Source organism: Dermacentor silvarum, chromosome 4 (assembly GCF_013339745.2).
Source record: "Dermacentor silvarum isolate Dsil-2018 chromosome 4, BIME_Dsil_1.4, whole genome shotgun sequence".
Lineage (NCBI taxonomy): Eukaryota > Metazoa > Arthropoda > Arachnida > Ixodida > Ixodidae > Dermacentor > Dermacentor silvarum.
In genome coordinates this window covers 231,879,738-231,896,718 of record NC_051157.2, presented here as the reverse complement: position 1 = coordinate 231,896,718, position 16,981 = coordinate 231,879,738, and the positions used below count along the sequence as shown (strand labels likewise).

General features: G+C 50.6%; 1 protein-coding gene across 5 annotated transcripts in view; it reads left to right on the top strand.

Annotated features, from left to right (window-relative positions):
• The window catches only part of LOC119449313 (protein O-mannosyl-transferase Tmtc3), a 731,059-nt gene that overhangs the window by 420,869 nt on the left and 293,209 nt on the right, over positions 1–16,981 (top strand). For all 5 annotated transcript variants that reach the window (XM_049666410.1, XM_049666409.1, XM_049666407.1 and 2 more), the window contains one exon: positions 4,922–5,161. In XM_049666410.1, the coding sequence (XP_049522367.1) occupies positions 4,922–5,161 (240 nt within the window). The remainder of the gene's footprint in view (positions 1–4,921; positions 5,162–16,981) is intronic.

The window sequence follows — 16,981 nt, the reverse complement described above, 5'->3', positions numbered from 1 at the left end:
GCAACAGCAGCCACTGTTGGTGCGACAACGTCCGTGATAGCCGCACATGAATGCCATATTCCGACTTCGTCACGGTGCTGTGCTGCCAGTAAGTTAGACCGTGGTGCAAGCAACTCTTTTATGAATCTGTGTACGGATGGTGTAGAGGCTCCCTCTACAAACAAGTGAATGTGACGCCGACAATTTCGATGAGTTTCTGGCCGCCATCGACGACATTCTTTTCCCCGACCTGGCCACCTTCCGGCAAGAGCAGCGTGACGACCGCAGCCTGGATGCCCTCTTCGCCTCAGCTGCTCAGCCAACAGGTCACAATGGCTTTGTCATCCAAGATGGCCTGCTCTACAAGAAGAATTATGCGGCTGATGGTGCCCGTCTCCTCTTAGTGGTGCGTAATAAATTGAGAACCCACGTGCTCCGTGCTATGCACGATGACTCGACCGCTGGGCACCTGGGTTTCACCAGAACATACCACCGCATTCAGGGCAGATTCTACTGGACCAGTATGTGACGGGATGTAGAAAAGTATGTGGCCAGCTGTAACAAGTGCCAGCAATTCAAGCGCCCTAATACTGCTCCGGTCGGACTCCTTCACCCTGTGGCGCCACCATCATCTCCTTTCGAAATGGTTGGAGTGGACCTTCTCGGCCCATTCCCGCGCTCAACAAACGACAACCGTTGGATTATAGTCTGCGTCGACCACCTGACGCGTTATGCTGAAACCGCAGCGATGCCAACGGCCACGGCTCTTGATGTTTCGAGCTTCCTCCTGTCCTCCGTTATACTCCGTCATGGAGCCCCTCGTGTTATTGCGAGCAATCGCGGTCGCCAGTTCGTGGCCGACGTAGTCGAAGAGCTGTTGCGTCTCTGTGCTTGCCAGTTTCGCCACGCGACCCCGTATCACCCACAGACAAATGGTCTCGTCGAGCGCACTAACAGAACTTTGACGAACATGCTTTCGATGTACGTGGATTCCAGGCACAAAAATTGGGATGACATCTTGCCCCTTTTATGACACACGCCTACAACACCGCAAAGCATGAAACTACAGGCTACAACCCTTTCTATCTTCTTTATGTTAGATCACCCCGCAGCGTCCTTGACACCATTCTACCTTTTACTCCTCATGCGGACTCTTCTATTGCCCAGACTCTCTGCCGCGCTGAGGAAGCACGCCGCATAGCTCAGCTCCGTACGTTGGCATCCCAGGACCACTCCAAGATCCGCTACGATTCACAACACAAGAATGTGTCATACGGCAACGGGGACATTGTATGGCTTTGGACACCACTTCGCAAGCGCGGCCTGTGACAGAAGTTTCTGGCTCGTTACACCGGGCCTTTCGTCATCACCGATCGTCTAAGTGATGTGACCTACTCTATTGCTCGTCTCGTGTCCAATGGCTACCGGTCTAAGAAGACGCAGCTTGTTCACGTCGCTCGCCTGAAACGCTGTCATCCACGTGACTCCGAGTGGGTGTAACAGTTACTCGCACAGCGGGCTTCGTCTGTGAAGGGAGGAATGTTACGCAAAAGCTACGGAAGGACGGAAGAAGAGGAGAACGAAGTGCGCTTGTCTTTGGAGCGGCTCGGTGTCGGCGCGGCAACCCTTTTCATCAATTCATCTGTTAAATAAACGCACCCCATCATAACAATATTCTTAAAATTGTCCCACATATCATGCACATTACGCTCTTCAGATAAGCACTCGAAAACAGAGAAAAATAAAAATTACGAAGTTTTTTTAGAAATTGCATCGTTGTCACCCTTCTCATAGAAGTAGACCCTTCTACTCGTTGATAACTTCGCAGTTCGCACGCTTTTTTTTTTTCGGATACCGGAAACAAGGTGGTCGCTAATTCCCGGAATGACAGTCACATTTCTTACGAAATTTGGCGAGTTACAAAACAGTAAGTCTAACACAGCGTCATTGCGAGTAGGATCGATAACGTACTGCGTCAGACCAAACCTGTCCAAGATATTTTTCATCGCAAGGTTCATGCGCCCGCTAGAACTTATACACGTATCATTGCACCAAGATAACCCAGGCAGATTAAAATCACCCCCAGGAAGCATCGTCTGAGCTGACGTCTCGGAGAGAATTTCATATAATGTTTGCACTGTGCTTATATCTGAGCTTGGCGAGCGATAAACCACTCCAACAGTGAACGTGAAATTATCAGACAGGACTATCTTGCACCATACAGACTCCAGTGCATTGCACTCGTAATCAATTGCTGGAGACTGTAATAATGAATGAACTAGCAAAAAGACACTCCCACCTGCAGTGGGCCTATCTTTGCGATAGACGACGTAGTTTTCTTGAAACACCTCACTATCAGCAATGGAAGGCTTTAACCAAGCTTCGGTGCCAAGGACTATGTCAGCGTCAACACTTTCAATCAAACCAGAAAGCTCGGCTGTTTTTTTAACTATGCTTAGGCAGTTCACGATGACAACAACGAGTTCACGATACTCTCAATCTGCTTATTTATAGTCTGTCACTGCCTACGTACTGGGACGACCGCATTTTTTTCTTCATTCCACCCGAAAGCCCTGCCGTTGATAATCAGTTTGTCAAAATTCAGTTTCACTTTATTGTTATCCTTTCTTTTTGCCTTAGCGTATTCGCGTAACTTCTTCCTAGTACTTCTTGTTTCAGGTGAATAATCTTCGCCTACGCTGTATGGCGAATTCTTAATTTTTTTAGCATTAAGAAGCACCGCCTGACGCTTTTTGTACAAAGAAAGTTTAACAATAATCGGTCGTATTTTTCTATTTTCGTTATAGCGTCTTAAGCGGTGTGTCCTTTCCAGAGGCCTGAGTTCAATTCCAAGGCTCGTTTTGCAAATATTCTTTACAATAGCTTCGGATTCATCCCATGATTCTGAGGGTTTATCGTCAACACCATATAAAACAAGATTTTTCCGGCGACTTCTGTTCTCTAGGTCGTTTGTTTTCTTCTGCAAATCTTTAACCTGTTGCATGAGGTGCCGTATTATAGGTGCCTGTTCTGTAACAATCATACTGATGTCCTTAACTGGTTCTGAGTTTGCCTAAGATTATTTTTCACTTCCATCAGTATGTTCTCATTCCTTTCGAAGCTGGCTTCGGTGCCGTTTAACATTGAAATGAAAGCTTCCTGCCCACTGTGCAAACGTTGCAACAGTTCCATCTCCGGTGTGCTAGTAGGCCCGGGATTTAGTTCAACGTCCCCCGCGAGTATTAACAGCAAAATAAAGTAGAGCACTCTGTTGGAAAATAAACAGAATCCCCTCAACCGCAATCTGTGCATGCTGCATCCGCGATTTTTGTTACAAACACTTGGCATCGCGGGAGGAGCTTCAGCACGGAATACTAGCTTTTTACTTGCTTCAGCACGGAATACCCAGAAACTGCGGCATAGGTTGCGATTGCGCTTACCGACGCCCTCTGTGAGGTCGTTCTTAGCGACTCACAATCCGCAGTTCGTAACTACGCGCGGGGGCGCATTTCCCCCGAAGCTCTTCAGATTCTAAGGAAAGCTGGTCGACAGCACTTCGATAGCGCCGCGATCATGTGGTTCCCAGCGCACGTCGCCACCCCCACCGACGAGGGCCCCCCCTAACTTGAATGAGATGGCACACTGCTCTGCGCGAGAACTGACCCGCCGCGCAGAGTCAGACACACCTTCTTCGAGTTCGGACCTCCTGGTACGAAGCACGCGAGAACGCTTAGTTGGATTTAACTACATCACCAAGCACTACCAGTTAGGCAGGGGGATATTGCCCCCACCTCACCCCAAACTGAAGCGTCGCCAGGCAGTCGTCTGGCGACAACTGCAGACACACACCTTCCCCAGTCCGGTGCGATTGTGGCACATTTTCCCTGCGCAATACCCGAGTGCTCTTTGCAAGTTATGTCAGGCAACTAGAGCGACACTCTCACACATGTTGTGGGAGTGTCCTGTTATAGCAGCGAAAATGGCAGTAGCTCCGGAGGCTCTTGCGTCGAAGTGGGCCGCCGCGCTGCGCAGCTCCAACCTCAAGCCACAAGAGGGGGCAGTCCAGCGGGCCCGGGAGGTGGCTACGAGGCAAGGCCTTGAAGTCCCCTCATGCGAGACCTGATCCCATTCATCCACACTAGCTTTTGCGATTCAAATGGATAGTAATGACTAACCTGCACCAGCAACAGCGGCATTAGCGTCATGTCGGCAAGTGTGCCGGCTCCAAATCCCACGAAGTCATCGCGCCGAGTCTTTATAGGCTTTATCGGCATCACGTGGGTCTTGTTGTTCGAAGTCAGTTGGTTGGTCCTCGCTGATCCCTCCGCCGTTCGCACCACGCATGCTGCCAACGACAGATGATTCATGCACACGGGTGGATGATAGCCGAGATATTGCAGACGTTATCCAGGGCTCGGACGAAAAAGGCCATGCCCCGTGTTCCGCTGCTTCGAGACGAACCGCCGAAACGTGGACCAAAGATACCTGCAACAGCGGCATTAGCGTCATGTCGGCAAGTGTGCCAGCTCCAAATCCCAGGAAGCCATCGTGCCGAGTGCTATATACAGGCTTGAGATATTCGCCGTTGATCCTCACTCCTAAGCCTATTCATTTATTAGCTTGAATACTTCTTCTAAGCATGCAATGAACAGCATTAGAGAGATTGCGCCTTCTTGCCCAATCCCTTTCTTGATAGGTAACCTTCTTCTGCAGGCATCCGTGTGCTGCTCTATAAATTTGATTCCATTTTCTTGTCACCGTCCCTGTATCCCGGGCAATGCGAGTTGCCCCAGCAAGCTCTCCTCCCCTGAACCGTACGGTCTATGCAGCTGCGATTCGCTGCATTATGCCTGCACGGTGTCCGAGCTGCGCCGCGCTGCGGTAATTCCCATGTCTACGGCCGTGTGCTTTAGCGCCGACCCGTTGTGTGTCTTCTTCGCAGGCGCCCTGCTCGTCCAGTGCAGACCGCTACCCAACATGGCGGCTGTCTGGTGGCCGTCGCGTCGGCTGGCGTTGGTACGTGGCCGTGTGCGCACTGTCCTGGCTGTGCTACGCAAACGCACTCGGCTGCGGATTCGTCTTCGACGACGCATCGGCTGTGCGGGACAACCGGGACCTACGGCCGTCGACGCCCATTGGCAGCCTGTTTGCAAACGATTTCTGGGGAACACCCATTCACAAGGTACGAGCAGTGATCGGCGCACCTTTAATGGCCATTGCGAACTTCCTTTGCTTAGATTGACTGCTTCATGCTCATCTTGCTTTATGGCTAAAATGAACAGCTGACTAAAAAATCACCGCCCAAGCACTCCGTACAGATGGTTAACCAGCGAAGCTGAAACGTGCGGTCCATGCGTTTGTCACTGGGTTAATCGCGACGGTTCATTAACGTATTTCTCAATTATTGGTTACGTCTTTGTGTTTCTTAATGAGGTTACACACACGTTCGGCTGCGACGGAGAGAACGAAGTCACTGACGGCATGCCCGCAGTCCGCCGTTGTCGCTTGCGTTTGATGTCTCGAGTTAGCTCAGTGGGTTGGTAATTAGCAGCATTCGCGAGCCATTGCCGCTTTCGATTCATTGAAGTTAAATTGCTTCAAAATTAAATCTGTCCGTTGCGTAAGACAATAGAGTTTTAGAATACGAGCCCCAAAATTTTGGGGCCCCAATGAGCTTGGCGGGTGCTAGCGTTGGGGCATGCAGGAGTGAAGAGCTTTAGAATATAGGGCTTTGCGTTTGCGAATAGTCTTGCGCTTGCAGCGCCACTACGGTGTCAAAGAAAAAGTATTATGAATATTAAAATAAACTATACTTGTATGATAAGAAGAGTAATTTTGAATTTCGTGTTATTGCGTTACATTACAATTTAGAGGTTATTCTATTAGCAGCAAGCGATTTGTTGCGCCTAATTTTGAGTAGCCTACTTTACGTGCCTTCACCAGCCAAGCTAATTCATGTTAGGCCTACGAGCCATGAAATGGACAATCGAATTCGGAATCAGCGGCGTCTAATGAATCTTCATTACACACGTTAGTTGAGAGAAAGCGATAACCGCAGTCTCTCCTAGCTTACGAACTTCACGCGTTACCACGAATCGAGCCCAGTTGGATGCTCGGTTAGAGCCGTCGCTTCGATGGGTGCCGCCATGTTTGTTGACGCAAAGCTTTTGGGGCAGCTTTTGGGACTCCCGCTAAATCGGTGAAATAGCGTTCCCGACGCAAGCCCCAAACGCAGTTCGCGTCTCGCGCATGCGCAGTGGCTTCGATGCTATTTCTTTGGGGCTCCAAAACGTTTAGGGCCCCTATTCTAAAACTCTCTAATGAATGGGTCATACCCCCTTAAGCAATGGCTCATACCCCCGTAAATGCGGCTTCCCCATTACAACAGAAGTGAAATTGTACGCTGGAATGATCAGCGGCAACGCAGCCAGCTGTGGAAGCAGGCGGCGACGACGAACGCGGGAGCAGTGGCACGAGCGCGTGCCGAGCGCGAGCCAACGAGCCAGTTGCGGAAGAAGACGACGACGCTCGAACTAATGCTGATGATGATAGTTTACTGTGGACAGGTGACGGACAGACGCTTTTACAGCGCAGCTGTTATAGCCTCGCTATAATGAGAGGAGGAGTAAGGCGGGGCTTAGCGGGAGAGAGGGAGCGGCGCGGCGAGGGTTGGTGGAGCCTACCGGGGGAGAAGGAGTGGCTCGCCGGGCACAGTTGATGTGACGTCATTACTCCGATAAAACTCCGCGCGCTCGCTTCGGCGGTCCTCTTTCTAGCAGAGAAAAAAGTGACGTGGCGGTTTGCTTAGCAATGGCGAAGACTACCGTCAGGACTCCCGTGGAAGAAGCCGCTCGACTTGAGCGCCGTCGAGAAGCTGATCGTGAACGGAAGCGTCGACAGAGATCCGATCCTGAAGCGAGAGCTAGGGAAGTTGAAACCAAGCGTCGCAGAAGAGAAGTTCCTGAGTTTAGATTGAGGGAAGCTGAGAGCTCGTGTAGGCGAAGAAATCTTAGCATTTTCATTCTGCACTGCCATGTCAAATAATTATGCGTGGCTCTGCTATCACAAACATCAGATACCAGTGGAGAGGGGGGAAACCCAGCGAAAGTTAGACTAAGTGTGTGGTTTGCCACTACTTTACTAGGCTTCCCCCAGCTCCGCTGGTTTCCATTGTTTGCGATAGCAGAGCCACGCATATTTTTTTTCGTTTCGCCTAGCCATATAAATCTTCTATTTAAAATGAAAACGAACGAAAGCGTAGGCACAATATAACCGGTTCTGCTTTGTGTACACCTTCCTTTGGTTTGAGTGCGCTGTTTGTGATTAACCACAAACCAGGATCAGCTTTCCAAGTATTCTGTCATCCTCGTTTGTTACTAGCCGCGAAATTTGCAGCTATTTCGCCGAGGAAGTAATCGCTGAACTCCTGTAAATAAGTGGCTTGCGCACTCAGCATGGAGCGGCCCTGATTGCTGTCAGTCTCTTTGACACTACAGGCTCAATATAGTTGCAGCCACGTCGTGAAACGCAAGATTCCTGCAGCTGTCACTTGGCCGCCCCTTCGCCTTGTCACCTGTGTGGCTGCTGCATATACGGCGTGTTTTCATAGCCTACTACGCGCGCCCAGTCATTGCAGTAGTTAGTTCAAGGGAAAAGGAAATTTACAAAATGTGAGTGCATATAGCTACAAAGGAAGACGCGTGCGCAAACTGAAAAGTCACAATTAAGAAAAATTAAATTATAGGGTTGTACGTGCCAAAACCAGTTCTGATTATGAGGCACGCCGTAGTGGGGGACTCCGGAAATTTGGAGCACCTGGGGTTCTTTAACGTGCACCTAAATCTAAGTACCCGGGTGTTTTCGCATTTCGCCCCCATCGAAATGCGGCCGCCGTGGCCGGGATTCGATCCCGCGACCTCGTGCTCAGCAGCCCAACACCATAGCCACTGAGCAACCACGGCGGGTCAAAAAAAAAAAAAAAAAAGTCATAATTATGCCGCCTCTTGTGCTAGCATACGTTTTATTGCTCGAGAGAGAAGCCAATGAAAGCTGAAGATGGCAGCCCTGCTACACGCAGGCTTCTTGCTGATTTGAAATGAAACGTAAACAAGTAAGAACTTCTTTACCTATGGATGCCACCAACGCATATGCTCCGTGACATCTGCTGGCAGTAATAACACAGCAATAACAAAATTTAAGTTACAGTGGTGATTCACGAAAAATTCTTCGCAAACGTATACCGATCTGTGACAGCAAAGCTATGTAGGCAAGTTATCACACCCTTCGGAACTACTTCTGCTTGCTGGCTGTTCGTAGCGGCTTTTCTTAGCGACCGGAATAAGGCAAATGCCTCATTCTTCCCATGCACGCGTCAGGGCCGCACTCATTTGGCGTATGAGCACGAAATACGAATTAAGAAGTGTTTTAGCGCTGATTTTATTGTGCCTATAAATACCCATTTCTGTATTGCGTGTCTATATCTGCCTATTTATGGTTTTAGCATCTGAAGGGGCATTTTGGGGTGCTCTTTCTGTTTGGAAAGCACATTCAGTTACATCTTTCCACTACAGCTGGCATCATTGGCAGACGATTTTGCAAATATTAAAGCACCTGACCATGTGACCTGGCAAATAAGCAATTGTATTGTTAACGTTAGTCGAGCTTTTGTTGGCCTCTCACCATCTGCGTGACATTCGTTAGCGATGCCAGATATAAAAACATAGCGTAGCCTGCACTGGCGGTGCAATGTTAAAAAGACAGCGGAGCTGATAGGCACCTTGCTAGTTCTGGCTTTTGGGCTAGGCTAAGCACTATCAAGTCATCCCCAGCATTTTCCAGAATTTATCGTGGAGCGCGGCCTCTTCTTCGAGAGCACGAACTTCCTGCGTGGTGACGTAGGGATGACGTCAACAAAACAAAAATAAAAGAATTAAAAGCTATCTCTGTGCACTGAACTTCGCCACAAATCTTTTTCAGCCGGCGTTATCAGTGTTTTGGATAAAGAGTAGCCGCTCGTCGGCTGGAAATCACTTGTCATCCTAAGAGCGCTTAGTCGCGATGAGGCAAACCCAGCGATGATTGATTTCGGGCTTTTCGGGGGCTTCCCGAAAGGCAGCCATGGATTTTACAGTGAAGCTGTGTATGGCTAGGCGAAACCAAGATCCGTCCGTCCGATGTGCGTAGAAACTATCATCATCAGCAATGGCTCGAGCCACAGCTGGCCCCTCGGCCAACCGCGTGAACGCGCTTGTGCCAATGCTCCCGCGTTCGTCGTCCTCTTCTTCAGGTGCATACACACTAGCGGCAAAACGTGCGTGCTCCTTCATCCGAGGCACGCGGCAAACCGCAAAAAATTGGTCCACGATCGATCCCTCCCGCGGCAAGAAAAAGCTGCCGTGCGGCTGCTGCTTGCGCGGCGCGCCGCCTGCGTTTTTCCTACAGGGACCTTACTTTTTCCGCTAGTTTGTACGCGCCTTTCCACAGCTGGCTCCGTTGCCGTTCATCATTCCAGCGTAGAATTTCTCTTCTATAGTCGTAATGGGGAGGCCGCGTTTACGGGTGCTTAAGAAGGTATACCAGCCATTTATTGTCTTAAGTAACGGACGGATTTAATTTTGAAGCAGTTTCATTTGGAAGAATCGCAAGCGGCAATGCGACAACGGTGGACTGCGGGCATACCGCCAGTGACTTCGTTCTCTCCGTCACAGCCGAACGTGTGTGTAACCTCATTAAGAAACACAAAGACGTAACCAATAATTGAGAAATACTTTAATGAACCATCGGGATAAACACCGGGGCCGCACGTTTCAGCTTCGCTGGTTAACCAACTCTACGCAGTGCTTGGGCGGTTAGACCATTCGCATGACGGACAGATTTTGCTGGGATTCTCGCCCAAGAATGCTTATTCATTAAAAACCTAGGTTTCTTATTTCCTTTGTCTGCCAAAATTATAGAGCCCTCTAAAGCAGGATTACATCACTTTATTTTGATTGTTTTGGGGGCCCTTTTAAAACTGAGCGTTTTATGTGCATATCATGCTACAAGGCACAAAAGATCTTCGATTCTTTTACGTAACAAAAAGACGTGCGCTTGCTTGTAGTAATGTTGTCCATGGAATAAAAGCTGATTATAAAAGCGATGACTTAACAAGGGAGCAACACGTTGCTACGCTTTAGGCAGGAAAAATAGAAAATATAATATTTGAAGAGCATCACTGAAAAAACCGAGACCAAATCTTGAGTTTTGCCTTTCTGCCATCTGGTGGGAAACTGGGAAACGAAGTCCTACGTGGCTTAAAAAGGATATCACGGCGCACGGTATCGAGTCACTGCCAGCACTACGCGGGACGACTGCTGCGTACGATTAAACCACTCGGCCACGGCTTCAGACGATTCAGCAACGTTACGCTTGGGTTTATCAAGATGCCACGTGAATTTGCACGACTCTGTATGAAAAATCACTTTATGTTACGACATGTGTAGAGAGTGAATATAGGCATCGATCGAAAGCCGAGTCTCCGGACGTTGTAGCGGCTATTGCGATAGCAGCCGCAGTTTTATTACAGCGGCCGTTTTTGTCTCGAAAATCGAGTACGAGTTTCCTCAGGACCTAAGTAAAGTTCGTACTCACTCACTCGTCGTTACCATAGGCTTCCATTTAACCACGCTGGGAACAAAATTCTAGCTTTCTACAGCTTATTCTTGCGGCTCGAGGTGTCGTTTGGGCCAGGAATCCACCGAGCCCATTGATGAGTACGTCCGGTAGTAGGAATGAAGGAAAATGGATTAATGTTCATTATTTACAGTGGCCCCCTGGTACGGAAGCCCACTCCATCAGGAGCATATTCACCCGCCGTGGTTGCTCAGTGGCTATGGTGTTGGGCTGCTGAGCACGAGGTCGCGGGATCGAATCCCGGCCACGGCGGCCGCATTTCGATGTGGGCGAAATGCGAAAACACCCGTGTACTTAGATTTCGGTGCACGTTAAAGAACCCCAGGTGGTCCAAATTTCCGGAGTCCCCCACTACGGCGTGCCTCATAATCAGATCGTGGTTTTGGCACGTAAAACCCCACAATTAATTAATTAATTAATTAGGAGCATATTAAACGTCCGAGTTCACATCAGGGCTCGTCAGAACCACTGCACCACAGGTCTCTGCCTTTAATACCGTCGTCTTGCCTAGGAGACTGGACTGGGGAATCTGATGACGGTAGCTCGGCCAATCACAATCTTTGAATCGGTTGCAACGTCCCTCCCATATTGACGCACCGGGCCCGCCTCCAATGTCGCACCCCCGCCCCCGCATTCTTGAATATGCGTGGCCACCTGGGAAACTGAGCTCGAAGCTGTTCCCATGGTGCTGATCATCAGCGGCCTCTGCGTGACGGCCCTCTTGTCAGGATCAGGATTAGATATAGTGATATTCACGGTAATTACCGTAGCCACGGATGGCGGTTGTTGTGGTTGCCTCGGCGCGAGCTCCTTTGTTAACGTGTCGCAGTCGTATGACATGCCCGGTCGCTCTCGGTGCTCGCGCTGATGAATGGACTGACTCGTGCCCAACGTCCAAGGAATGCGCTTTTCCAGGTTGAGACGCAACAATATACACGGCATTTGTCTCGTGTGGCTTGCTTCTAGAATATGTCTGTCACCTGCCTTTTTGAATAATCGACTTGTAATTTTTATTATTCGCGAAAAACCCACTCGTTCTATTGTAAACGCGCTAGCTTGTGGCCGCAGCCGCTTGGGGCGCTAGTTGGCATGTGTCCAGAAAAGCTGGATATGCTTACTGCTCGGCAGTGGGCAAGCCTTGAAGTGATATAAACCGAAACGCCATGAGAACTGTCAGCGCACTTCCTCGTCTTACACCCATTCCAATTCTACAAGAGCACGCTCAACTCAACACTATCTCAGAGCTTGTGACTGAGAGAGAGGAGGCCAGAATTCTTAAAAGGGCCCTGAATCACCCCTCGGTCTTGGTGAAATAACATAGTCCGCGGGTAGCATACGATGTTGTGAACATCTCAGCCAAGTTCTGCTGTCGTGCGCGGTCCGTGGAGCTCGCAAGCGGAGCGCGAAGTCACCTTTTTCTCAAACTTTCGAGGTTTCAAAAACCCCATGATCCTCGCGCGTTTCTGTGCGCTTTATTTCGTCATAAAGTGCACTCCAATACGCGGCTGCTATTACTCGCTGCGGTCGGCTACACCGCGGCCGCCGCGAGGTGCCGCCACGAGTCCAGTGGCTAAGCGCACTGCGGCTCCTTGAGGACAGCCGCGTTTGACTTACGTTTAGCGCGGCGTAGGCACCAAATCGGAAACTTGAACTGCGCGCCACGGTGATGTCTCGGACGCCACGGTGACGTCTCCGCCGTAGCCTTCGCAGTGCAAGGCTATGGAGGAGGAAGGGGAGCACAATGGAGGCTGTGTTTGATTGCCGATAACTCCGCTTCTGCTGAACGCATTGAAGTACTTTTTGCGGCAAAGTGATTCTGAAATAGCCTATTTTCACTTCAAATGTCTTTCTCCACTTCAATAAAAAGTGGTTCAGGGCCCCTTTAAAATACAGCACATGACGGAGGCCATTGTTCTTAACAATCACTTCACTAGAGAGTCCGCTCTGACCACAACACAGAATGATCTTCCTGCGTGGTTCTACACGTCTCTTACTACAAGCAAGTGATTCAATCTTTGCCGACGTAATTAGTCATCTTGTACAACCTTGACGACCATTCCTCAACGCTATTGCGTTGTGTACGCAGATGCAGCGTCATTCCACAAGGGGAACGGGTATTCTACGTAAGCCCTAGTCATCCCGGAACTGTCGAAAATGTCAAGGTAGGAAAGCAGAACGCGGTGGAGTTCTTCAGTCTGCTGAAGTGTTAAGTCAGAAGCGATTATCGACTTAATGACGCTGCAGGGCAAGAATCGCACTGCTGATGAGCCGCGGAACCAGGAGAAATGGCCACCGTAAAATCTTCCACGTCGTGTTCATCGAAGGCGCAAAGCAAGGCGAGTGAGATGCCTTGTGGCAGCGCTTGCGGTGTCAAGCTGAAATTGATAACAGGAAGGGAGGTGCAGTTCGGCACTATAGACAGAGCTGTATGGGGTACTGTGATACCGTGGGTGAGGAAGATTGGCGTCCAGACATAGTCACCGTCGGGAACTGCCGGCGACGACACGAAGTCAACGTCTGCGGTGGCAAGCGGGCGTACTAGGTGGAACAGAGGCGGCTCGGAGGTGGGTCAGCGGGTTCTAGTAGGGGAAGATCAATACGGAGTGTGCTGCCCGAACATTCGATAAGGGCTGAGTGCGTCAAGGAAGTCGAGGCGTAGGATCACGTCATGCGCGCATTTGGCAAGGACGGCGAATAGATCTGTGTGGGGATCAGCGATGCAAATACGAGCGGTGCACATTCCAACCATGGCATCTGCTCCGCCATCGGCTACACGGACGACTTGAGTCATCGCAGGCGTCAGAATTTTATTCAGCTTTCGGCGAGAATGAGCACTCATGATAGAAAGATGTGGACCAGTGTCGATTAGTGCAGTGACTTGCACACCGTCGATCTGTACATGGAGGAGGTTCTGTTTGGTAGGGATCGTCAAAAGAGGATTTTCGGCCGGTTGAAGCAATGCAGCACCACATCTTGCAGTGCAATGCTTAGCTTTCCGTCTGGGGGCGTCATAGAAAGGTTGGGGAGGATGGTCGGCGGGGCTGGGGGGAGCGAGACTGGTGGCGTTGGGCAGAAGGCGAGCGGGAGTAGCGGTGCTCAGCCACATGTTCTGGAGGGGCAACTTGGTCAGAGCTGGGCATATGCGAGCAATAGCGTCCAGGGGCATAAAGTAGCCGGGCAAATTCGTGTGTGCTGTCGAACTCCAGCGCCTCCGGCAGTGGCGGGGGATGTGGCCGACGTGGTTACAATGAAAAAATATAGGCTTGTCGTGGGGAGTTTGCCACGTGGACGGATTCTGCAACCGTTTAGGAAAGTCTGATGTGGGCCGAAGTGGAGTTGCAAAATGTGGCTGGACATCGGAACGAGCAGCCGAGTAGACAAAGTAGATACCGATGTTGGTGATCTCCTGTGGAATGACTGGTTGGATAAGGGATATAGGAACCGAAGGTGGGCCGAAGGACTTAGGTTCCAGGGTAGTTGGAGCGGCTGCCTCGAGTTCACGCCGAGCGATACGCGTAGCATTATCGCAGGTGCTGGCCGAGCGAAAGAGATCATCACACCAGTATGTCGCTGCGGTATTCGGCAGGTGGCTATAACTAATGTGCGATGGGTCGGCTTTTGGCTTGTGCGATGCGTCGGCATTCGCTAGTGGTGGCGTCAACAGCCGCAACGTTTGTAAACACAATCCAGTTAAAGACATCGTCGGCATTACCTTTAAGAACGTGCGCAACTTCTTTGTCTGCCTCGCTCATGCTTTTGTCGGCTTCGCGGCAGAGTGCAAAGACGTCTTGCATATATAGGTGCCGTTGACGTCTGCACGCGAATAGATTATTCCTTCTTGGCAGCGAGCGGTCGACCCAAGCGGTTCCCAAATAAGTCGCGAATCTTCTGCTTGTAGCTGTCCCAGCTTGTGAGCTCGTGTTCATGAGTTTGAAAACATACTCGAGGCGTTCCGCCGATGTGAAGGATAACGTATATTACGGTCCTACCTGTTGTTAGTGCTGATGCGTTCGTAGAGGTTCAACCAGTCATCGACCTCCGTACCGTCCAGGCCTGAGAAGACGCCAGGTCCTTTGGGGGCGGAAAGCGTGACGAAAGTCGTTGTAGTGGGTAGGACGGCCGGTGTGGTCGAGGTTGACTGACCGGAGGCCATGGTGAAAACCTCGAGTTAGCGTCCGCTGCGGAGCTCCGTGGCGAGGACAGGGACGGCAAACCTCAAGCAATTATGTTCCTTATAAAAATGCATGGCAATGATCATATGCAGGTATATTTACAAGCGCATATGCATGTAGCCCTTCCCAGAATGAACAGCCCGTTCCAGGTTTTAACGTCTTTCTCATCATCTCTTCAATCATAATAGGCGTGGTGTTGGTCAATGAAATAGCTATTCAGTAGCAATATTATCGTCATTAGCATGACGTGTAGAGTTAGCTTTCCGTAGGGCTGGGGCTAGCTGCAACACGTGACCGCGGACTGGTGTACTTATTTAGCCGGCGAAAAAGCTGGGGGCAAAACGTGAGCAAGTCAAAGCATACGTACTTAAGCCGCATTAACGGTTAGGCCTAAAGCTTTCGGCACTTAGCAGCACGGTACGAGAGCAGGCGGGATGGCAGGTAAGGTAGTTGAAGGAAACGAGTGTCTGTATCGGTGCTCCTCTTTTGCTGATGGCCAGTTTCAGCGACTCGAGCAATCGGTACGTAATGTTGCTTGCCGAACTCTCGACGCTGCCATCAGCGGCGCTCCTCATACGCGCCACTTTTTCTTGCCCTGTCCGCTTCTCTTTCTTTCTCTATTTTTTGTTTTACAAGCTCCGTGCCTTTCGTGAATAGCGGTGACCGTACAGAGTGCCCCTTTCCTTACTGACGAGGCCGGAGAAGAGCTGCGCTTGCTCGATCATTATAAGGCAGCTTTCTTGCCCTCACGGGGCCAGGCGCTTTTCGTCAGCCGCGAGAGTCTATTGCGCCGCGCGCCAGCTTCGCCGATGACTCGAGAAAGAACGAGCGAGGCAAAGCACACGGGGCCTGCCGTCATCGGCGAACGACCCGTGGCATAGCGCGTATGTATTTTATGTCGTTTGTTTCCGCACATATTGGACTGCACAGTGATGATTATGTTGCTCTCACAAAAGCAAAGAAGCAAACCTAAGTCTCGAACGTGAGCAGCTGGTGAAAAAGCCCCAACTGCAGAATTGTCGCCGGTGGACTTGTTTGGCAGCGTGGAAGGAAGTTATCGGAGACCCAGAGTCGTAAACGGGGGCGGCGCATAGGGCCGACCCGTTTTGGGGGCCCTTCACGGTGGCCTGCTCGGTCGCGCGTCCCAGCGGCTGTGTGCAACGCGGGTCCCGCAACTGCTGCTCGGTTGCACAGTGCGTCTTTTTACGCGTGCCGCCTGTTTGACGGTCAAGTCTTTCGAACAGTTTCCTTTGAACCACGCAGCCGCGTCCGCTCTTAATGGCATATGAAGAGCGAACGCGGTTTTCTCCGTGTTTCTTTTAGTTTCACCTGCACTGCGTTGTTTTCTGGATGTTTCGTTCCCCTTGGCGGTCGGCGCTGCGTATATGTGTTGCTGTTACAGCTCCATTTTCTGGTTGCTGTTGCATGGCTGGTGCGTGCGTGTGTGTGTTGTCGTTGTTTCTCTCAGTCCTATAGGCCTCGATTTGTTCGCTATGTGATTTGTGTACGTTTTCATCTTCCTTGCTCGACTTTCCTTTCAAGCTCGTTGACAATTGGGGAAACTTGAACGAACGATTTTGCGTAGCTCTGCGCGTGAGGCGGTTGTTCAAAGTGTTCAGATAATTCGTGCCCACGTACGAATTCGTAACTTCACTTCCTTTGTCAGTGATTGAAGCGCAAGCTTGCCGTCGTGCGATGCGCTTCGCCGCGTCCGAGTTCTCTCTCTTTTGTGAGGCTTTTCGAACCTGCCGCTTCCATTCCATTGCTTACTCTTTCCACTTGTTGTGTGGAAGCCTCTGGTCTGGTGTGCATATTGCATCCAAAATAACGGGTGTTTTTCGGTGATGGCTGTTAAAGCCTCACTCCGCCCGCCGCGGTGGCTCAGTTAGCCAAGGCGTTGCGCTGCTGAGCACGTGGTCGCGGGATCGAATCCCGGCCTCGGCGGCCGCATTTCAGTTGAGGCGAAATGCAAAAACGCCCGTGTGCTTGCGTTGTAGTGCACGTTAAAGTACCCCAGGTGGGCAAAATTATTCCGGAACCCTCCACTATGGCGTGCCTCATAATCAGAACTGGGGTGCTATGCAGGATGCGCCGAGTTTCTCGTTCGCACGACTTTTACACGAGTTTGCTCGATGGCAGTCAGTGAACGGAGATAACAA